General features: G+C 39.9%; 1 protein-coding gene across 2 annotated transcripts in view; it reads right to left on the bottom strand.

Annotated features, from left to right (window-relative positions):
• Positions 1–218: 218 nt before the first annotated feature.
• The window catches only part of plod2 (procollagen-lysine, 2-oxoglutarate 5-dioxygenase 2), a 47,226-nt gene continuing 23,167 nt past the window's right edge, over positions 219–24,277 (bottom strand). Inside the window, exons 5-20 of one of the 2 annotated variants that reach the window (XM_084746862.1) lie at positions 20,334–20,446; positions 19,219–19,282; positions 18,756–18,853; positions 17,479–17,580; positions 13,903–14,028; positions 13,676–13,797; positions 12,262–12,366; positions 11,176–11,301; positions 9,748–9,889; positions 8,896–8,958; positions 6,463–6,576; positions 6,087–6,152; positions 5,773–5,877; positions 3,551–3,697; positions 3,204–3,329; positions 219–1,844 (exon numbers count right to left, since the gene is read on the bottom strand). In XM_084746862.1, the coding sequence (XP_084602988.1) occupies positions 1,689–1,844; positions 3,204–3,329; positions 3,551–3,697; positions 5,773–5,877; positions 6,087–6,152; positions 6,463–6,576; positions 8,896–8,958; positions 9,748–9,889; positions 11,176–11,301; positions 12,262–12,366; positions 13,676–13,797; positions 13,903–14,028; positions 17,479–17,580; positions 18,756–18,853; positions 19,219–19,282; positions 20,334–20,446 (1,775 nt within the window). In that variant the 3' untranslated portion in view covers positions 219–1,688. The remainder of the gene's footprint in view (positions 1,845–3,203; positions 3,330–3,550; positions 3,698–5,772; positions 5,878–6,086; positions 6,153–6,462; positions 6,577–8,895; positions 8,959–9,747; positions 9,890–11,175; positions 11,302–12,261; positions 12,367–13,675; positions 13,798–13,902; positions 14,029–17,478; positions 17,581–18,755; positions 18,854–19,218; positions 19,283–20,333; positions 20,447–24,277) is intronic. The other variant, XM_084746863.1, reaches the window with a different exon arrangement.

The following is a 24,277-nucleotide window of genomic DNA, read 5'->3' as shown; positions in this document are numbered from 1 at the left end:
TCGCAAAACACTGTTTTCCTCATTTGTGATTTAGACACAAAACCAAAGAAAATCAAAAGCAAAAACATCAGAAATTAGGGTTGTAGAGTAACAATTCAAAATCAAAAACAACAACAAAAAAATACCAGTTAGCTTTTCTGTCACGTACTTTAAATGCAAAATCATCATCTTATGTTTTAAAATGCAGCTAATAATCTAAATAATGAATAAGAAAACAGTTGTTTTTTATAAAGACTTTTATTAAATTTTGACAATAAGTTAAACAACTTTTTTTTTTGTTTATTTGTTTCAAAAATCCATTCACACATATCTCTCAGAAAAATAATGCAGAAATGTTTTTGGGAAAGAAAGTGAATGTTACCAATTTCCAACAAAGAATGAAGAAAACCCTTTCAAGTAAAACAGAATATTGAACTTCATCCAAACAGAATTCATATTGAATTCTGCCGTCTTAATTTTACTAGTGTGCAAAGTTCCAGAAATTGACTTCTTTTTCACTGGGAACATATCAAACTTTATTTTAATCAAAATCACAAATCTTTTTCAGGGTAGAAAAACTCCACTTCACTTGCACTCCACCAAGTATTGACTCTAATCTCTAAAGCAGAAACATGAATAGTTAACCAAGCACCAGTAGTCATTTTTGAAGCAATGACAAGTTAGTACAGTATAAATGCGTTCAGTGATATTTTACCTGAAATACGAACAGACACAGAACAGCTACCTCGTGCTAGCTACAGTTGGGATGTTCATAATGACTAATTGACCTCCGTTTGTTTAAACGGAAATTTAAATTTAGACCAGACGACTAGTAAGTGAGAAAACAGTCAGTAGTAAAACAGTAAAACTGCGTTATCGTTTCAGACTGAGCAGGATCACAGCGTCTGCGGGTTGGGTCAGTAAACATTGTCATATTTGGTTTGACAAGTGTGGCTAACTTTAACAGAGCTAGCATCAGCAGCCTGCTCTCCTTGCGGGTTAACGTCCACATGCCTGCGCTGGTCGAGTGGTTATGCTGGCTTATTTTTACACAGCCTGCATACAACCTCATTTTCTAGATAAAGAAAATACAGCAAAACAGCACTGGTTTTACAAGATGCCATCTTTGTCCCACTTTCTAACATCTGGATATTAGTGCAGATAGGAAGGGGCTGCAGTCTGGCTAACGGCGAGGGCTGAATGACATCTTAAACACAACCGTTAACTGATGTTGTAAAATTACATATATATTAGTTTAACTGACAACGTGTAATCCACTAGTCAACTAATCGTGCATCATCCCTAATGCTAGCAAAGCTGCAAGTGTGCATTAATGATGGTTACCATGACAATGTGAAATCAGTACTGTAAAGATCATGCCAAGCTACAGTACCAACAACTCCTGATGAAAATTCGCTAACGCCGGTGATGAATCAAAAAATAAATGGGAATGTGACACAATGTGTACCCTGATTCTTTATAATTTTTGTATTTAAAGTGTGAATTACTTTTATCACTTTCCCTTTCCACGCTTCACTCTGTTTGACAGAGAATCCTTTTACTTTATTCTTTTCAAGCAATTGCTTGGCATTGCAATTGCATCAACAAAACATCTGGGGCAAAACACATGGAATGACAAAACAAAACAAACATGACAGAAAAAAAGCAAAGCAAGGTCAAAAGACTAATTTACAGTATAATCAGATTGTTCAAGGGTCGATGAAGGACACTGCGATGTAGCGGGTGCCGTTGGTGGTGGGCAGACCTTCGTGGAGGTGAGTCAGTCGTCCTGGGTGCATGAAGCTCCAGCCTTTCCTCGGTGACTGTATGGAACAGTTATACCGGTGGAAACGGCAACCTCCGCCCTAATACAAAGAAAGAAATAGAGTGGTTAATGTTTGTAAAAACTGGAAGACAATTGAAAGGAAATAAATAGAGTTGGCTCTTTTGATTGTGATCACTTGTAATTGTGATCCTAGTTTAGAGCTGCAATGAGTAGAGGATTAATTGAGTCGACTATTTAATTAATCAGCAACTATTTTGATAATTGATTAATTGTTTTGAGTCATTTTCAAAGAAAGAAGGTCAACATTTAATCTTCCTCACTGGTTTCTTCACTCGTCTATGACAATAAACTAAATATATTTGGTTTGTGGACAAAATTGAGGATGTTACCTTGAAGATGAGTTTGTAATGAAAATAATCATTGGTTGTAGCCCTGCATATAGATCCACTGCTACATTCCAGTTTTTCCTTGCCATCGTTGCCAAGTTCCTGCTCATTGTGGAATTTGACCCTTGGCTAAAACCATCAGAGGAACAGCAGCTGTCCAATCGTTGATTAGCAAGCGGTTTGCATGGGGCTCTGAGACGAGCAATACTTTCTGTCTCATGAGTTTGGAGACTGATGGGGCTTTTTTGGAGTCTTTCAGAGACATAAAACACGAGAGCACACGTGTGGGGGATGGATTAAACTTTATCTGCTCTAATGTAAGCTGCGAACATTAGCCTGACCGGTGGTTTACTCACTGCAGTACCGTTACTTCCAGCCAAACCTGTGAGATACTGCTGCATTTGCCAAACTCACGACTTATTCCCAGGAGTTACATTGGGATTTCTTATATGGAGGGTTAGTTGATGAGAATGTGGGCTGGTGCAGAATCAAAGTGGGCTAACAACGATGCATACCTGACTCACTGTCTTAGGTTTAAGCGGGTTTAGTCTAGCACTCTTCCTGGGGTGATGAGTGTCTAGGTCAGCTGCACTCAATCTAATCGCAGTGCTTCCTTTTCCCACATTAACAAATGTATTTCTCTTATCTATTATAAACAAATACATGTCATATTTCACATTCTGTCCAAAGTTTTCTGAGATGTAAGCCAGCTTTAGACTCAGTCTTTTAGCATTAATGTTAACTCTATCATGTACACAGCCGTTAAGTAATTTGACATGTTTAATACGCTTTCACAGGGTTCTTGTTTTAAAACGTGCCGGATGGAAAAATTCAGCTGGAGTTGGACTTCTCAGCAGACTCAAGGAGTTAAAGCATTAGCATTAGCTTACATTAGCCAGCTACTCTTATGAAATGATTTAACCGACAAAATTTATTTCTCTGTGGAATCAAAGATTTCAGCAACTCCCAGTTTTGATGTTAAATCTGCCACTGTTATCACCGTGGACAGTATATGTGCAGTGCAAAAAATCTCCCTTAACAAAACACCTTACCTGAAAGTCTGTGTCTTTGTTATTGAGGGCGATGTTGATGGTGAAGGTGGAGGAGTCATGATGGGGCCTCAGGTACGCTTGCCTCTCAGGTGTGTATTTTACCACAAAGTTCATTAAGGCATAACCCTGTGACGAAGGTGCAGAAATACATCAAGTTAGCTGACAGATGGTGTATCATCCAATGGAAAAACTGTCAGCCACCATTACAGCTCACATTTCATAAAAGAATGTATCACGCTGTACATGTGAAAACAGGCTCCGTGAAATTTTCTAACTAATTCTTCAGCTGTAGCTTTTGGGCAAACAGAGGTAGGCTCTATTTTATTTCTCCATGAGGCCACACTAACCTTAGTGTAGTAGCCAGAGAAAACTTTTAATGTGACGGGCGATATGAACTCTCGGATGAAGTGTAGCCACTCTTTGTCAAAGCCAATTTGCTTCATATGAATATCATCCGTCGGCACGGTCTCATAGCCGCCGGCGATCCGCTTGTCCTGAGAAAAAAAAGAGAGAAAATAAAGCACACTGCAGTGTGATTAACGATGGAACAAATGACCCACCATCCTCTGTGTGACCACAGTTTTGAAAGTGATGATGATGATGTGTCTCTGTGTGTGCCCGTGTGTGTGTGTGTGTTTAAAACCGCAGGCTGTACTGTTGTCTGCCTGCGTGAGGTTTAATGACCCATCCAGCTTCAGCCTTTTCCCGAACAGAGTTAGTCAAAGTATGTGTGCACATTTAGTCTTCAAGGCAAACTTTTTCGACACATTAATTACCAATTTCAAACTACATAAAACAGGCCACATGAATTAGACGCCATAAACATAAAACACAACATCATAACCATTTATTTGGCTATATTTAAATGACGGACCTGGAGAGGATGGCAATAAAATTAAGCATGTGTGTACCCGTACCCTGAGCACCCGTCATGTGTCTGAGTGTGAGACTGTGCATGTCCTGACAAATATATGACATAAAAATTCAAAAAGTAGCTCAAGAAGAATAGTGAACTTACTCCCCCCTACATGTTGCAACATTTGATCCTCAGAAAGAGTGTGAAAAGTTGGAAGTAACAGCTCATTCAGTCATCAGAGACATGACTGTTAAAAGTTTATAAGGCAACATAAGGGATTATTTCCTTACAGTACGTCCACGTCTCTCTGTTGGTGTCTGGGTTTGATTAATGACACACACAAAACACAAAAGCACACACTCAACAAACACTTAACCGCAATGGGACGCTGAAGCCTTAATCTTTATGATAATTATCTAACTCAGGCAATTTAAAAGTTGTGAGAGGTTTTTTTTTTATGCATACTGAATAAATTACAGCAAATGGCTCCTTCTGAAGGTTAGAAAATGAGCACTGCTGTCTCCAACTGTGCTGACTGTGTGCAACTGTTGCTGGAAAAGATGCCAAACTATTGTCAAAAAACTTTTGTTAGTGCTCTTTAGTGCTAAAATATGTGCCCTATTCGGGGAAAAAGGGGCAACAATTTGAATAAGAAAGCTATAGGTAATTTATCAAATGGAAGTCCCACAAATTACAGAGGATTTGCAGCTTTTTAAATCTCATTGTTAACAGGATTCCTTTGGATTTTTCAGCCATGCCAGCAGTGTTGGCAAATGTTCGCATGCTTACAAAATGAACTAGGATAGTGAACATTATATATACTAAACAAAAACATTTTTGCAGCCACTGTGAGCATGTTAGCATGCTGATGAAGCTTTTCACTTAAAGCACATCTATGCCTAACCCTTCTGTTAAATCAGGCATGGCTCTATGGCATTGTACCTCCCATACTGGAAGTGTATCAGAGGTAGATCATTTTGCAAACCCAGTTTTGTTCAGATTTAGCTGATTTGTTCATTTTTCCTTGATTTTTGTGCTTCTAGCAGGGAGAAGTAGAAGGGTTGGGCGATGTCGACCAAACAGGCATATGATGATGTCCAAAGTGAAACACTGCAATGGACGATGATGTCACTGTATTTCTTACAGGCCTGGGTGATAGAGCTGAAAAACCTGTCATGATAGTGAAGTTTATCAATAATTATTGATCATATAGGTTGTGACTGGCTGGGCTGTATGTTAACACTTCTTTTCTTCACATATTATAAGGATTAGCACATAATTAGCATGTAATTTACACTATTTGCAAGCTGTCGTGAGTGTTGTGGATTTTCTGGTGGGTTGTACCAAAGCTATGATGTTCACTAAAGCACCTGCCTGTCACCATAGTCTTGGACTGTAGCGGCAGCAGCCACAGGTAGACATTTGTCAGGATGGTTGCTGCGCGCTGGTTTGAAACGGCTTTAAACGTCGACTCAAAGACATGCTAGCATGGCCGTAAACTCTCAGTCTTGTTTAACTGTAAGCAACTGGAAGAGGACTTCCAGTGGACATCTTGACCTTTGGCATCATGCAACAGACATTTATCCCTTAGTGTTTGCCATTTTACAGATGAAACGATCAATTTATTAAGTAAAAGATAGTTAAAGGATAATAGAAATAATCATAGTTTGTAGCCATAATAATTATTAGGGAAACTGAGCTAACAGTGCTGACCTCATGTCTGCCTCCAGACCAGGACCCGTAGTGCTCCATCTCCTCAACTATTTCATCACAGGCCTTCTCTGAGAACACCGGGAACCAGAACACATCTGGACAGGGCTGCAACACACAGACACACACACACACAGACTTCTGAGAATAGACTTGAGTCACACCTACACCTTGGACTGCGGTGACTGTAATGTAATAACCCCATTATGTTAAAAACAGATGTTGGGATTTCTGTGCAATATTATGTCATTCCCTTCACTGTCTGTCTTCGCTGTCTGTGTCTGAACACATGCAGACACACACACACAAACACAAACCTCCTCCAGGTAGTTCTCAGTGAAAATTTGAGTGTAGTTTTTGTGGATGTACTTCTCCTTCCAGTCCTGCAAAGAGAAAGAATTTCAGATTAGTGGCCATTTTTTTTGACTGTTTGCTGACCTGCATACCTCACAGAACTAATCCCCTCTCTCACAGGGGCAGGTCCCAGCGTGCAAGATACAGTAGTAAATCACAAAGCCTTATCAGTCAGGAGTCTTATCACACTGAAGTCATTATTTCAAAACCGTCTCACATCTGCAATACTTCCATTACGGCTAATAACCTTTACAGGTGGCTGCTGTTTATCTCAGCTATTCTGAAAAATGGCTTTTTTTGTGGAATAATGAAGAATAATGAGAGAGCATAATGACTTACCACAGGGTTTTCAAATATCTGCCACAAGTCATTGTTATAATGAGAAATGTTATAATTGGCTGTGGAAATGAGCCTCCCAAAGTCGTGCCGGTTTGTTATGTACATGAAGACTCCCTGCAGCAGACAGGAAAAAAAGTTCAGTCAGTTTCACAAAAGTTAGAGTTGAAATCTCTGCAGTGTCTCAAAAGAATGATTCCTTACAGATCCATATCTAATCAACTATAACACATGCACATTTACAATGCGTAACTGTGGGTTATACAACACCAATTCCGAAAAAGTTTGGACGCTGTGTAAAAGTACATAAAATCAGAATGGAATAACTTGCAAAAACTTTATAATCTTTCTGCTATTGAATTCAATACAAAGAAAAGATATTTTTTTGTTCAAACTGATTAACTTTATTGTTTTTTTGTAAATATACACTCATTCTGAATTTAATGGCTGCAAATTTAGAAAAGAAATTTAGGGATTTTACCATCTAAAATCCATAATATAATTAAAAGAATCAGAGAATCTGGAGAAACCTGTACAGGTTAAGGTGCAAGGCTGCAAACAAACACTGAATGCCCATGACCTTTGATCCTCCAGGCAGTACAGATTTAAAGTACTGCTTTAAAAACTCACAACTCACGTCGCTGCATCTACAAGTTAAGACCCTACCATGCAATGTGAAAGTCATGTATCAACAATATCCAGAAATGCTGCTAACTTCTTTGTGCCTGAGCTCAGCTGAGATGGACTGACACAAAGTGGAAAAGTGGGCTGTGGCTTGACGAGTCCATATTTCAGAGTGTTTTTTTAAAATCTTAGACGTTGTGCCCTCTGGGCTTAAGACTTCAAAAGCGAGCATCTGTGATGGGATGGTATGAGGACATGTTAGTGTCCATGGCATCGTGAGTAACTGTCATATCTGTGAAGCCTCATTAATGCCAAAAGGCGCACACAGGTTTTGGAGCAACATGTGCTGCTATCCAGACAACGTCTTTTTCAGGGACGTCCCTGCTTATTTCAGCAAGACAACAAGAAGACACTTTATGCATATGTTGCATAAGTGCAAAATACGACAACAGGGACCCTGGACTGTTGAGCACCTGAGGTTGTATATTGAGCAGGAATGAGAGAGAATCTCACATTATAAACTTCAACAAATAGTTTTCCTCAGCTCCTAAACACTGAGGTTTGTTAAAAGAAAATGGTGCATCACAGTGGAAAACATGACCCTGTCCCAACTTTTTGGAAACACTCAATTGTATATAGGTCAGAAAGTTTTTGCAAACCATTGCATTCTGTTTTTATTCACATTGTGTCCCAACTATTTCAGAACTGGGGTTGTAATTACACTGACTTGAACACTCATCAATGGTTAGCACTGGCATAAAAACTGACAAACTGTTACTTGTGGCAAACTACTTCAGTTTCATTTGCACAAAAATGAAAATAAAGTGTGATTCAAGTGCGCTTTAACACACTGAAATCAATTCTATTCAACTTAGATAGAGACATAGATGCGATATAAATAATCTTGGATTATTTATGGGTGGTGGGCTGCAGGATGTTGGTGGGTTGGGAACAGGACAGGGTGGGGTAGTGAGGTGAGAAGGCTGGGAGAACAGGAACAGAGGGGAGCTGGGCAGCTTGGGACAAAGCAGATCCAGGAATGATATTCCCTCTAACGTGAAGCATGGGGAGGGCGCTGTGTGCTGTGTAGGGGTGGATTTGGACTCACTATCAGACTAGGCTTTGTGGAGGATAAGATATGATGAATTAGGAAGGGTTTTGCAATTTCCTGGTGTGGGTGTCCAAATTGCTAATGTGCAACATCATCTTGTGAAAGCTGTGATTTAGACCAGGTGGCTTAAATGAGCGAAAAAGAAATATTGTTGGAGCCTAGTCTGAGATTAGTCAGTGTGTTTAGAGGGAGCAGCTGGTTACATGTGTTCTTGGGAGGTTTGGCTGTTCAGGGTAAAGCATCAGGACAGGGGACTTGCATGTGAACTGACTCTCCAACCGTCTTTCTCCTCCTTGTTCTCCTCTTGGAAGGCATTATAAACACAGGACATAGAACAGGTCTTTCTCTCTCTAGCTCAGACAAATATCTGCTTTTGAACGTAAACTCAAGCAAAATGTCAACATCAATTTCCAAAGAGCTGCCAGACATCGTGATTTCTTACGTGAGGATATAGGCAGCAAGACAGCAACTCAATATTAAGATGTTGTTTTGTATAAATCATGACATGATAATTGATGGAGAATATTTAATTAAATACCTGCACTTTTAAGGAATGCCAAGAAATCTTCAATCAAAAAAGGTCTTTTGCATGTGAAAAAGAGTCTGTCTTTAAATTGAGCCAAAGCTCAGAGTGGTTTCTGAGTGCCAACCCATTGGAAATGGATGTTTCAGAAAGCAGAACAATCAAAACAAATGGAAACCTTTGGGGGCCTGAGCATATGGAATGATTCCGGTGAAAGGGAGTCTTTTTCTCTGTGACTGGTCTAAAATAAAGGAGAAGCATCATGTAAATTTATGTAGACATAAATTATTGTTTCAGAATGAGAGACAGGGTGACAGTTGAAATATATATATGTATATATGTCACAAACATAGCAACTCAGGTGGAGAGGAAATGCGCCTGCATGAAAAAGGAGCAAGGTTCCCTCTGAAGCTGATGTTTTTGTGGGTTAACATGGGAGTAGTGCATGCTGGGATCTGGGAAAAGGCCAAGAAATCCAAAAGCACACTGAGTTTGGGCATGCCAGTTATTTTGTGCATAGCAAAGGTGACGATTCGGTGACATAAAACAGCTGGATGAACAGTTTACAAGTCTAAAGACAAACCCATAACAACCAAGACAACTTTTGTCAGCAAACCAGCCAGGCACTGCAACTCTGCTCTGTCTATGGTCTCATGACAATGAATACTAAAGAAAGTAAAGGATGATGGGATACAAGTGTAGCAGACAACCACAGCACCATACAGCAACCATAAACAGAGGAGGTTCATGCCTTCATGACAGACAAAGACATTTCAAACCGCTCATACTTGCCCGTCTTTGGTTTCCGTTGAGCTGTTGACTTTTGTCAGGGTTAAGATTCACTGTATTTTTAACCTACTGAATCTTTTCTATACAGCATTTTCTAGTGTAAATATCTCTTACAGTGGCTATGTTCTAGTACAGACATGTTTTTAAAAATGCTACATATTTCATGCAACTACAATATCTCCACAATAAATTTACAATACAAAGATGTGAATCCCTAAAGATGGAGGTTGAGTATTCTTACCATTTCTCTGGCATTTCTACACAAAGCCATATCTGGGTCTAGTTTCTCCAGAACAAAGTAGTTCCTCTCTTTCAGTTCATTTCTCAAGGCACTGCCCTTGACAAGATATACATGTGCCATGTAAGGAATGTTCCACACACCCCTGGAAACAACAAGACACGGACAAAAAGAGATGATTTGCACAAGTACAGATGTGTTGTAGCAGCTGTTGGGAGGACGTGTTGGTGAACTGCACAGTAAAATATGGTAGCATGTCATATGTGGTAGAGGATGTTATTCATACAAATAACGTGGCAAACCATTTGTAAGGATTTTGGTTGTGTTTTTTCTGAAAATTTTTCCCCACATCCTTCCATTTTCTAACATTTATACTGCAGGTCTTTGTCATGGAGGTTTAAGCTGTCTCCAGATCCCAGGTTAGCAGATAGGACACGGGCCAAACTAAAAGTTTAAAGTACATATTGTTTCTAGCATTTTAGGTAGTTACCATTCTGATGTTTGTTGAGTGTCAAATGTTCTAAGAAGTTTGCTTTTTAGTCACTGATGCTAGAGACAGAGGTTTCACTTCATGATTGACAGCTGAGACCTGTTTGCGATTGATTCGACGGGATCTTAACATCACGACTCCAATCAAGATCACTACTGTTCCAAAATACTCCAGTGATGTCACCAGAACAAGTTTGAATGAAGTGTGTTGTGCGATGAGTTAATAAGGCAATTAAACTGGTCTTAGTTTGGTGAAATGGATAAACCTATATTCAGAATGTGTACAATTGTATATTTCTGTTAGAGAAAATAGGTGCAAGAATGTTTTATTCATTTTATTGGGCGTACCAAATGTACAAAGTTTACATAACTTTGCAAACTCGCTGCTCACACGCGATGAATATATTGCAATCGCCGGCTGATGGGCTGACAGCGGCCAGTTGGGAAATTTTAACATATCGGCCATCCCTGATAGATTACCATTCATTGTTTGGCTGGTGAGTGAAATAACCTCCATTTGCATATTTTACCAGCAGTTGGTGGCTGGTGCTAATTTTGTGCCCTGTCCATGGGTGATTAATTTGGGGTTTCCACTGTGGTGGATGAATGTTTACTCCATTGTGCCATCTGGTCGCCATTTGAACTTATTTTTAAACACATAAAAAGCCAGTCAGTCAGTGAGAAGAAGTGCAGCTTTTTTTCACGCCTCAGGCTTTGATGCTCAGCACTAAATCACTGCTCAGGTTGATTGTGCCTTTAATTAATGTTGAAATGTGTATTCTAGGATGTAGCTAGGGCAGTTTATATGTCTTGTTGTTTATGGCTGAACATTGATGAGAAAGATTTAGTTTAGTCATGGACATGCTTAGTGATCCAACACTGGTGTGTGATCCACAGAAATGCAAAGCCGGTGTGTGTACCCTTATTGCACTTGTGACTTACACACGTTTTCTCTGCACAATGTCGACATAATCTTCAGAGCGAGCGTAATAACCATCCAGGCTCAAGGCTCCCCAGAAGTTGGACCACAGCCTGCTATGACGAGTGACAAGGGGGCCAATTATTTTTCTGTAAGGAAGCAAGAGGCAGAGTGGAGAGATGGTAATTCTGTCAGAGCAGATAAAACTCAGTGACATCTCACAGACAGCCAACCACCTAATGTACTGGGTCTCTAAGTGGTAAAACCAGCGTGCCGCATCGGAGAGATCAACCTCTCCATGGAAAGATATGATCACTGCCAAGTTACTAACAGATCGTACGAGTACAGTAAAGCAAACCAGATCAGTATATCATACTGGACTGTATTCAGATACGTTCAACAGCTTGCTGCAGCTGCCTGTCTGTTTTTTTAAACCCTGAATCTGGTCTTTTTCTCAGAATTTGCATGGAATACAGTAACACAGGATTTTTCCACTGCTGTTCTTTTAGTCTTACAAACCCAAACCACAATGAAAGGGATTTTTTTTTCTATCGTATGAAATCAACTGAGCAGACTTACAATAATTGAGCCATAAATCACAGAGTTGGTTGACACGGATGCACTACAGTACTGTAAACTAATGCTAAATTTTCTTGGTTACGATAGATTGGCATTTTCCTCCCACAGCTTCAGTCCCAGCAGAGAATTCTCATGCCGTCTTTAAATATCCTCAAAGAAGCTTTTACTTTGCATGCATCCAGCAGGTCACAATACCATGCCGCTGCCACATTGACATGTAGTTTATTTGAGGGTTTCTTCACATTCATGAGCTGCAGAAGGCAAACGGGTTTGCATGTTTGTTTTTTGTACAATGCAAAGTGGCATTTCGAGGTTAGTGCAGTAGACTCTTCCACTGTTTCCATATGGCCAGGCAAAAAACAGGAAGCCAGAGCAGCTTATTTTTAAACTTTCATTCACCCGGCTGTAATGTTCCTGTGGTTTTGCCACTTGAGGGATAAATTCAACGGTTCAACAATCACAAACAGCTACCAGGAAGGCTTGTAGAAGAGGATCCAGTGTGGCTTCTATTCCAGTTAATGTATGATTACCTGTTCTGCTCAATTAGGAGCTTCAGGGTCTGCCTGTTGGTGAGCATCACGTCTGAATCTATGCTGAAGTAGTAGTTGCATGTGGCATCCTGACGGCAAATATCCCTAATGAAATCAGAAACACAGGCAAGGCAGAGAAAGTAGTGATTATTCAATACAGAGCTGATTACAGTCAATGAAATACTTGGAAGTAATCACACAGAGTCAGTCTCACACTGACTATCTTTAAGCTTCCAGTGGATAATGTGATTTGAGGAAGATTAGAGACTGTTAATAAACCTTAGACTTTTTCATTATAGGGCTGTCCTGACCAATGCTTTTAGGCATGCTGTGCTTTTGATAGGATCTGATGAAGCCTCACAGATTGAATTATCACTGTGACAACTGACTATTACTTAACTCTGAGCAATTAGAGAGATGGTCCGTGTAGGAGGTGTCTGGGAGAAACACTGCACTTTTTTAACTGCTATTTAGTGTACCACAAAAACAATTGCATACCGTTTTTGCTGAACCTTGACCAAGGTTCTCCTCTCCTGTTTCCTGTACTTAAATATGTTATGTGCTATGTTGAAAAGATAAACACATTTTGAAGATGGTTAAAAGATGTTGCTAGACCATAAACGTCATCAAAAGTTAGCAAAACACATGCTAACTAGCTAGCTAATCTACATCAAGCATTAGCTAACTAAATTAGTTGCATCTGGTTAGAGAACTGGCTGACAAATATTATTGGCTGGATACTGTCCTATCACACCCTTATTGGTCTACATCAGTAATCAACATTATGTTATCCAGTATGCTTCAGTTTCAAAACTAATTTTCTTTTTTCAAACAGAACCAGTAAGTTTTACATTTGATAGTTAGTGTTAGCAAGATGCTAGCTAACTAGCTTGCTAATCGGCATAAATCATTGGCTTGCCAGTAACCAAGTGTTTTGGTAACACTAGTAAACTTGTGATTATATGTGGCCCCCGGGAACAATCTTCAAAATTTGATTTTCTTTTCAGCATATCTGGGTACAGGAAACAGGAAAGGATAAAGTTTACTGAGGTTTCCCGTTTTGGCGCACAGAGCAAAAAGGAGCGAGACTTTGGCGTGTTGATTTCTTCATGCTCTAGCCAAGAAGGGACATATTACCACACCACATACCTTATATATGCAAAAATGAAAATCTGAGGGTCAAGAAGGACCATCATTAAAACCTTGGAAACACTGCAATAAACTGTTCTGCAATATAAGAGTACTATTTGATATAATAGAGCATAATTAAATCATGCACACATCATTTAGAGGTTAAGTGTTCCTTTTGGCTATGATTAATCTGGGGCCAAAACACCATCATCTGGTTTCATCAATTTTGTTCTTCAAACCACAGAGTTCTGAGAGATGATAGATTTAGAGAAGAGGCACGTACATGCCCATGTTCCTGGCCTCCCCTTGGCTCAAGTTTTCTTCTGGTCCCACAACCTTGAAACTGCTGAACACATTTCTGTTCTCTTCCCAGAACTTCTGGATGTGCTTCTCGTGGTAAACCTCCTGAGCAGGGGAGCCAATATTAATGGGTTAGAAGTCGCATGGAGCCATGGATGGTAGAGATCTACTGCAGAGGACCTAAGAGCAGCTGCAGCTGTATACACTCACATTGTTGTGGACGAAAAGCTTGAGTTTATCCTTTGGGTAATCCAGGGTCAGAAGCCGCTGGAAGAATTCAGGAAGAAATGGAGTTGGCTGCTCGATGAATACTCCAACCAACACATTTGGATACTCCTGTTTAGAAAGAAGAAGTGACAAATTAGTACTATGTCAAACAAATCAGCTACGTAATGGAACACTGTTTAACATAAATCACTGATGATTTGGACATTTAATGTCAGACATAAGCAAACAGCAAAGTTGGAACAGACTCTGTGTTTTGATATCACTCATATTTAAGTAATAGGATCTCTGTTATTTTCTTCTCTGCAATGTTCTGCTACATTAAGAAATAATTCCAACCGTTTACATTTATGATTAGTACAATCTTTGCAAAAGATGATTGGACATCTTAACTCAATCTTAACTGTTTGGTAACCATGGTAATTAGGGTTAGGACCTGATTTAGGAGAAAAGCCATTACAGTCCGTAAGTCAATGTCCCTATATTAACTTAAGATGTTTAAAAGAACCTGGACTGGGCATTTCCGTTCAGCTGTGCTACCAGTTTTTCCCAGTGACCACTTGCAGTATTGCAGGAAAATATTCCGCTATCGTCCAAAAAGCATTTTCCCTATAACTAACAATTATAAAAGAGATACATGCAAAACTGTTGATAAGGCACCTAAAATGGCAAACAGCGCGATTATTACGCTATTATAATTTTTTGATCCATGGAGGTTTTATATTTGTAAAACTTTCCTGTAGTCTAGAAAGGTGATTTAAAAATACGTGACGTCATCACAATGTAAAAGTCCATGGGCTGAGCGGGAGCTCACTGGCGGGACCAGCAGGGGAAACACTACTGCGGATATTCAGCGGACCACATACCATGGAAGTAAAGCCAGAGGCGAGAAAACCTTTCTGGTATGTGCTCGAGGCCTGCAATTCTCATTGGACTCAATGGGCAGTTTTAAATACCAGTACATGGCTGTAACTCAGTGGATGTCAGATACGGCGGAGACTGTGTCTACTATCTTAGCCCACTGTCTTTCTTTTCTTTCCAGAATTAGCACTGTTGTAAATTTCCCAAAAAGTACTTTTGGGAAAGAACTTTGGATTTCTCTATAGATGTCTCCAAAACCTCTAACTCATTTGTCTTGAAGTTAGGCTGAAGTTAGGATTCCTGAAGTTAGTTAGGACTTCTGAAATACCGATTTGGGAAAATTCTATCTTAGACTCTTTCTATATTAATTTAACTTAAAAGGTTTCTGTAACTTGGCCTCAGGACAGTTGATGTCAGTGATCTACTTTTATGAACTTCCACTTGTTATGCACTCTTTTACAGGTATTCTAATTCCTGACTTCAGATTGCCACGTATTCTCTTTCCAGAGGACAGCCCATGTACTAAATTATTGCTCAGACAGTTGGGGCAAAGAAGATATAAAGAGACATAAAGCCAGAGACACCGAGAAAAGAGGCGGAAACATTTTCCCATGACACTCCAGCTCCAGCCCACACAGCTCTGTCTGGATTCCTGATCCTCTTGACCAGTTCACAGTAAAGGTCTGGGCCAGGCATGAAAAGGGATCCACGCAGAACCATCTAATTTGCAAGTTCCGCAATGACTGTGTCTCAGGCACAAGAAGGGGAACACATACATCTTGCCAATGTGAGCTTAAATTGTTACGGACATACACAAGGGAAAAGACAAACAGGGTAGAGAAAAGTATAACTAAAGCTTTTATTAAATCAGACAGAAGCTACATCTAGACTTTCTTTTGAACACAAGAGATAAAACTAGGAAAGGGATCTGGCTAGCTCGGTTTAAGGCTTTGGTAGTGTAACACTAGCAGTGTGCATGGCCTTAGCTCATTCCCGAAACCAAAGTACACAAAGAACCAAGCTAGGCTGCCAGTGACCTGGGTTTACCACAGTATGACCAGTGTTTCCACATGACCTGATCTTCTAGAAGCCTCTGTCCCAAACACACACAGTGGCACAGTCAGACAAAATGTCTTTACTAACTTGCCTGTTATTAAGAAGCAGTGTTTTTCTGCTTTCATTATAAAAGGTCACTGAGGCCAACTTTCACAGAGAATCCTTTCATGTAGCTGTTTGTATTGAATCAGTTCCAATTAAAGTATTGAAGCACATTTATTTATGGACTTGCAGTAGATCTAAAAGAAAATCTGCTTCAATTACATTTTCTGACAGACAACAGACTATGCTGTTTGTGTAGTGTGAAGACCTTGATGTTATTTAATTACAGGGGCACATTTTGCACTTTTGAACTGGTGTGTTCTTAACTATTTTAGAGAAATAAAGTAGATAAAATCAAGGGATCTTGTTCATTAACAAGATTTTCATTACTATGCTGACAAAGAGAATAGAATACAGGTTTCAACATTAACCATGGCCATCATGGCCACAAAAAGTTACTCTGTGGCCACCACATATTCAACGTACATGGTCCCCTCTTGTCATCGAGTCTTATCCCCATACTGCGAGACAGTTTCACACACATCCTCATTCCTTTGCACATTTTAGTTTAACATTCTATGAAAACAGTGAAAAGTACAGCAAGTAACAGTAACAGTAAGTGCAGAGCTCCTGAAGTATGAGTTTACTACACATACTAACATAAAGGGGGATTATGAAGCAACAAAATGACAACAACTCAACTAGCCTGCAAATCTGGCTCGTTTTTCATCTGAAGCAGGAAACACCACATCAAAATTCATGGGAAAAGTGGAAAACACAGGAGTCACAGTAAAGCAAGGCTGTGTTAAATATTATTGTGTTGGTTTTACTTAACTTTTACATAACCAAAATTATACTCTGGTCACCAAATTTGGGGGTTTGGTAGTCCATGGGACCAGTGCTTTCTATCCCTAGAATAGAAAAGTACCAGGCACAATATAATAGAAAAGTATAAGTTGGATTGCGTGGGATAATATAAACACAAACCGAGAAGAGAAGAGAGGTAAAGGTTTTTTTTAATGTTGTTGACAGACGTAACCACACGGCCAGAGACATTTCCTAGTGCCTGCCATTCCTTCTGCCTATACGTCGCCAGCCTTGGCTGAACTCTGTGACAAATTTTCAGCATAACCGCTATAACTTACTATTGTGGATAAAAACCCATACTGAGAATGCCACTAAAAGGCAAGCTGGCCGACAGTGACACCCCTTTAAATGAGCCCTTCTAAAAACCCCAGAAGCCATATCCTGCACCACAGCAGTGCAGTGCTTCCTCTTGCCCAAGTAGTTTCCCTGGCATTTATGCTCTTTTAAAAGGGTCCAAAAGGACCAACGGGCACATGGCTTATTATTGTTGGAAAGGGAGTGTGTGCAGCACCAACGGTCTTGCTTATCTGTCGAAAGGGAACAGACCAGGCTCCACTCTTACTGTCTACACAGACACTGATGAATGGCTCACTCTGGAAGATCAGGCGACATTTCATCCTTTCCTATGTCCACATCAGGGAGGTGGCTTAATACAAACTTTCCACAGCTGCACTTTGAAAATGGACAGGGGAGGACAGGAAATAGAAGGAAAATGACCTAATTTGAAGAACTTACTTTTAACTGAGACAAGTCCACAAGATTGTCATCGCAGTGGCTACAGCCATGTTCATAGTTCCATGCATTGGGGACATAGTTGGCCAAGTAGTTCAAGTACATCTGTAAAGAAAAAGATTACAGAGCAGGTGGTTACACAAGATTAATATCAGTATAAGCAAAGACTCCAACTCCAAGTTTCCGTGGAACAGCGTTTTATTATCTAGATGTGTTTGAAATATCCTACCTTGGGATATCTGACTGTGGATGTTCAGGCCGCTGAGTTATTGTAGGAATTTGGGAGAAGATAAGATAGAATCACGAGACAGATTCACTTGTCGGACAGATCACACAGCTGTAAAAATTTCTCCTCTTGTGAAAGTGGGACTTTATAGTCCGGTGTTATCATTCCTTTTGTCTGAATTGTCTTCGTCAACCTATTGTAATCATAATTATGCCAGCTCAGTGAACAAAGAGTTCAAATTTGTGGGAAACATGATAGTTTCAGTGCTGCTACTGTTTATGACTGTCTTATCACAGATATTAACACTTTGATCCTGAATTTGTAACCAGATTGAACTTGGCCTGATAACTGGAAAGTAAAAATAAACTAATGCTCACAGATATAACTAAGAAGCTCCAAACGGTAGAAACCACTGCTAGGACAAGAATTCTGTGATGTACCATTTAGAGCTGTTCCCCCAGATGTTGAGGCTTCTGGGAAGAATGACTCAACAGTTTGGTGGGTTTGGTTTATGACCAAGGAAGACCAGAGACGGGCGGCCAGTGGTTGAGTGAGACTTGTGAAGAGATGGGGGAAGGAAAAAGACCAGGAAAAGACCTCCACAGAACGATGACGGTATCATACGGACATCTCGCTTTTCAGCTGGCTGAGCCCATCACTCTAATATCCAGTGAGCAGTCCCAAAAAGAAAATTAGGGACATATGGATCGGAGAATTATTGCCCAGCTTTGGCCCGACTTCTCTACTCCACTGAATAATGAGCTGATTTTTATGGAAAATGTTATTGGCAAGAACTGTAGGAAAAGTATGTATATTTCCTGAATGTGTGGGAATTTATGCACTGAAATGCAAGCTTTCAAAATGAATGTTAGTTGGATAAAAATCTAACAGGCGCGGGCCAACAGAAAGTCATCTGCAAATGGGAAAGAAGAGTTCAATAACTCAACCCCAAAGCTAGTGTTCAAGATGAGAATGATTAACTTAAAAGTATTTATGCTGTGCCATAATTACACTGTTAGGTGTGCCTGAGGAAGGCGTCATGTTCTTTACTCACTTTGGTGTTTCCGTTGCCATGGACAACCACTGGCAGAGAGTCGTACGCCGTGTTTCTAACTCTTACGCGGCCTGTTCCAAACTTGAGAAGCACTTCATCTGCCAATACAAGGAACAGGAGACATTTCAAGCCAGGCTATGAAAATTGACTTACCACATGGACAAGAGCTGTGAAGGTTTATAACTTACAGGGTGAATTGCCAAGCCTACAAGTTCACTGAAAACATGCAATATTTCACAGAGCAAAACAGTACAATGTTAGTTTAAGTTACTAGAGAAAGTTATTTAAAGCCCAAGTTGTCATTTTTTCCACTTACAAGTGACAGCATAAAACTGGGGTTTTAAACCTCTATCAGTGATCACGTCTGTCCAAGTCCAATTGATCACTATGATGCATTACCTAAAAATAATATTCAGATTCGCAGGAAATTGAATTATGGAATTCAGCTGCTGTAATTTCTCACCGACAGCCCCATTCAGGTTCTGGAAAATCTGGCACTTGTGGTCCAAAGTCATGTTGAGAGATTCCTGAAAGATATGAAAACACAGTTAGTATCTTAGCCATCCAAGATATGTTTTCTAGGGATATATTTTCACATTAAAGCATCTACAAGGAACTTTGATATTGTGTTGATTTTGGATGCCCCTGTGGACAAAAGTGGTAGTGTTTCCACCGACATAACCGCAAAATATAACGTCAAGAATAAAATCTCCTCCTGCTTCTTTTTTGCCTGGGAAAATATAAACATAGTCTCTTCCGGTCTGCGTGCGGTAACTTGTTTCATCTGATTTCAAGGAGAATCTAACCAGTGGTGGCAGGAATTAAGAATAACAACACAGAAATAGCCAATCTTCTTGTTTGCTTTTGTGTGTCATATAAAGGCAGTATTACCACCCCGATTCCCAAAATTTTGGAACGTTGTGTAAAATGTAAATAAAAAGAGACTGCATGGAGTTGCAAAAACATTTAAACCTATATTTAATTTAATACAGTACAAAGACAAGATCTTTGATGATATAAAGTTGGGACTGTGTTACATCACCTTTTCTTTTAACAACACTGGGAACTGAAGATACTAACTGTTGTGAAAGTTAAATTCTTTCTCATCATTGCTTGATACTATACAGCTTCAGGTGCTGTCAGTCTGTGGTGTCAGTTGTCATACTTTGCCCTTCATAACGCACCACACACATTCAGTGGGAGGAAGGTCTGGCCTGCAGAAAGACCAGTCAAGAACCCAACCTCTTTTACTACATGGCCATACTGTTGTAACACGTGCAGAATGTGTCTTGGCAGTGTGTCTTGCTGAAGTAAGCAGGAATGTCCCTGAAAAAGACATTGACTGGACTGCAGCATATGTTGTTCCAACTCCTGTATGTACCTTTCAGCATTAATGGGGCCTTCACAGATGTGACAGTTAGCCATGACACTTTTTAAGTTGCTACTAGTAACAATCTAGACCTTTTCCTCTTTAACCCAGAGGTCACGATCTGAAATGTGGATTCACCATTATTTCTGGATGTTGTACAAAAGTCCCAACCTTTTTGGAATTGGGATTTTAAATTGAGACCAGCTTACCCTCTGCAAAGGATCCAAGTATATTTTAGTGTAGAAGAGCTGGTCGTCATCATTGTCATGGAGGTTCCACTGTGAAACTATTCTGTTTATGTTCGGGGCGTAGCCGATTATACCTGCAAGAAATATACAGTGTGAAACTCATATCCAGCTGTAAAGTATGGGGTTGAGAGACGTTTACAAGGTCATATACAACTGGCAGACTGCGGGTAACAATTATAATGCATCTGCTGGCTCCTTGGTGTAAAGACTTCACTCTAGAAAGCTTGAATTCCTTACACAAAGTGTGATTTTTGGCAATGATCCTAAGCACACAAGAAATGGGCAGGGACTCTCTCTTCCCACACAGTCCGTAGATAGAAAGGACTGCAATAATGGGCAGCAAGAAAGCTGCAATCTATACGTCATTACTGTCTCACAATTCACTGAGCTCCTGGAACAGTGTGTCCTAGTATTTCACACTCTCTCCAAATGTACATTCTCACGGCCATCTCCTCTCCAGTTCTCCCCTGTCTCCCTCTTTTTTTTTCCCTTTCTTGCTCAAGGACACTGACCACAGTAACAGATTGCAGGGTTTGGTTATGTTTCTGTTGTGCATCGCTGTGCATCCCATCATTTAAAAAAAGCCATAGACACTGTAAACAAGTGTATGGATAGACATGACATAATCTAAATGTCTGGAGCACGGAAAAGATAAAAGGAAATCATGACATTTAACGCAAATTGGTAGCCTATCCACAAAATGATGGCTTTAAAATCAACGGATCCCAGAAAGGGTTGTGAAATGGATGCCTTTTTGACCCATTGCCTTTGGAAAGATCCACTGTTTTGCACGCTCTGTTGGAAAACAAGAGTCCACAATATTCTGACTGTAAAGTTGCAAGAAACGAAACACGTAAAATGGAATAACAGAACTTGTTATCATGTGTCTGCTTTGACAGACTGTTGAAAATTCATTTTATGTGCAGGTTTCAGGTCCCTTTATTAGTTTTGTTAGTGAATAGTTTGAAATTCTATGGTAGAGATGTCACAGGAACTGATACTTTGGTACCAAGTCGATGCAAAAATTATGAAAACATGACGGTACTCATTTTTCTACAGTACCATGGTAACAGGTACTGGATCTGCAGTTCTTTCAAACCTGACAGGGAACAGCATGTATGCTGTCTACAAAGGAACAAGAAGAGCCACTACCAGCACTAAAGAGCAACAACAATACGTGTAGCTGCAGAGACAGCTCCGTCTCGACTCATCAATAAGACAAACAGTAAACTGAGGCATGATGGAAGCATTTTCATTCAAGATGGATCATCACATATTAATAATAAATTCACACAAACAGTGCCATCAAATGTTTGAGACAAAAGAAGAAAACACTTCATCTTTATGTTCGATTAACAACATAGATGTAAACAGCATAATCTCAGTCAGCTTTCTCCTTTCCTGTATTTAGATATGTGTTAGGCTTGTCTATGTTGAAAAAAAAACAGATTCTGAAGGTGGTAAAAACATGTTGCTGGGGTAAAAATGACATATTATCTATATAGTAATATGTAAGTTAAGTATTTTAACCAAATGCTACATAACGTGTTAGCTAATGATTGATGGAGATTAACTTGGTAGTTACCATCCTGACTTCTTACCACCCGGTCTGTGTGAGCTGTCATGAAAATATAAGTGTTGCATCTGTCACTGTGCCAGTAAATTTACAGTACTGCTTTCACTCTGACTTCAATTCATATTCAAAGTTCAGCAGCAGGAATCACTTTTGCTCCATTACATGGGCAACATGCTCCCCTGACAGTGATTTGTATCAGGCTCAGTAAATAATCCCCTCAGTCTTTTGTCCTAGAAGCTCAGAAAAGTTTTTGGCTGAATTTATTATTGTTTTTGTTTTTTATTGTGCTATTAAATTGAATGTCGTGGCATCCCTTTTCTAAAGTGGCAAAAACAAAATGATTATTATTTTCAAGTGGTTATACTCTAATGAAAGCATGCTTGTGGATATTATATTCAGTGTCTGTCACTCTGACAATAAATCCTCATAAATCTTATACACTGGACCTTTCATATACTCACACACAGTCACTGCCACACACAAGCACGGCCATATCTTGTTTCCATCCCTGAAACACTGCACTCTCTTTCAGACAGGACTGTGTGTCCAGATGCTATAAAACATTCCCCAATGGTCATTTGGGCGGTAGCCGTTGGAACACAAACAAACCTGCAATTTTACACAAACTGCGGCACATTCTGGGGGCCAAGACAAATCCACATGTCATGTCAATGACAATGAACGCTAAAAACAGTCTCTGATCAGTCTGAGGCAGCTATGCTCCAGTATGGGAGGTCAGACCAGCCTGATGACCACAGGAGAAGGTAGTAATTCTATATTCTGACTAGACCATGACAAATGGCAGGATGCAGCTGTCCGTGCCATGTGGATTATGCGTGAGATTTTTACTTTGCTAGAAATGTACAGCATCCATACAGCATAGCATGTATTTTGTGTCACATTGTGCCAAAAACCTCTTATATGTAATGCAGATGTCTGCAAAGGAAAACTGGAGGAGGGAGGTCACTCAGAAAATCTAGAGTCTGCAGGGTTGAAAAGGGTCAAAGTAGCAGTTAATATTCATAAGAATGGACTTCTGTCACCTCCTGTCCGCTTGGACAGGAAATACCACAAGGAGCCAGTTTACAGGGAAAATATACTTGTATTTTACAGAAAGAGATAATAATAAAAGTCCTGTGGTTTTATATTTTAAAACTAACACCCGTCTGTTGTCATTCCTTGAAGTCTCCCCAGCACTTTTTAAACTAATAACACTGAGTGTGAACTGCTGCTGCTGAGCCGCCTGAATTCCAACTACGCCTGCAAGTCTTCAAACTGCGACAGCTGACGTTGGAATGTAAACCAACGCATACACTTAGTGGTCACGGGTTTACAATCAGGTTACTTAAACACTAGTCTACCTCGACATACAATTTCTATATAGTTATCATTAAAAAAAAACTGTGAAGTGACAGTTGCTTCACTGATCTCAATATTGTTTTCAGATAATCAGTTGTTATTTTTTGCAATGTCCCATAGTGACACACACAGAAATAACCATCACACTGTACTGGGATTATTCAGTTAGGGCAAAGGTTAAACATGGGGGCTGGGGTAGGGTTAATGTTAAACATGGGGGTCATGGGAGGGTTAGGGATACACTGTGTCTGAACAGGAGGTGAAGCGTGACCAGCACATCAGCAGAGCAGCAGCAGCAGTTTCACTCCTCCATCTGGGTGTAGACACGATGTGTTCAGGCACAGTATTGAGTGTAGGTCACCCGCGTTTTCGCAGCGCACAAAACCAAAAACACAATCACTGTAGGTACGAGGGGTGGGAATCTTTTGGCACCTCATGATTTTATTACAATTCAGAGGCCCAGGGTGCGATTATAAAATGATCAGTGATGCATCTTGATTTCTATATACAATTGTTTTTTTCCTCACAGTGTGGCTACTTGCTACTTTTAAAACATATCATATTTGGAATGATCTATAATTAGTTTAGTTAGAATACAGCATGACTTTTGTCCAGGTGCCTTTTTCATTCGACTGACTGACTGATTCAAAACTGACTGACCTGTTAACACAAAAGTAAATGCAGTAGCTGCACTTTTTTCTGGATGAAAAGCACTATAACGTTTACATTTTTCAACCGAGTTCAAAGAGTCGTTTTTATGTTCAAGGCTTTCCACGGCGTAAGTTAGGAAAAAACGCTGTTTACCTCCTCCGTGTAGATCACAAACCCTTGATATAACCTGACTCAGAAGAGAAAAATGTAAATGTTATGGTGCTTTTTATCCTCGCCCCGTTCAATAGGGCAGCTGTTGCTGCGATGCAGTGGTGTCTACATATTGTATGTGTGTCTATGGTGCTGCTATTATTTATCT

Source organism: Lutjanus erythropterus, chromosome 21 (assembly GCF_056507025.1).
Source record: "Lutjanus erythropterus isolate fLutEry1 chromosome 21, fLutEry1.hap2, whole genome shotgun sequence".
NCBI lineage: Eukaryota > Metazoa > Chordata > Actinopteri > Lutjaniformes > Lutjanidae > Lutjanus > Lutjanus erythropterus.
Note: the sequence above shows the minus strand (reverse complement) of the source record. Positions and strands in the feature narration are given on the sequence as shown.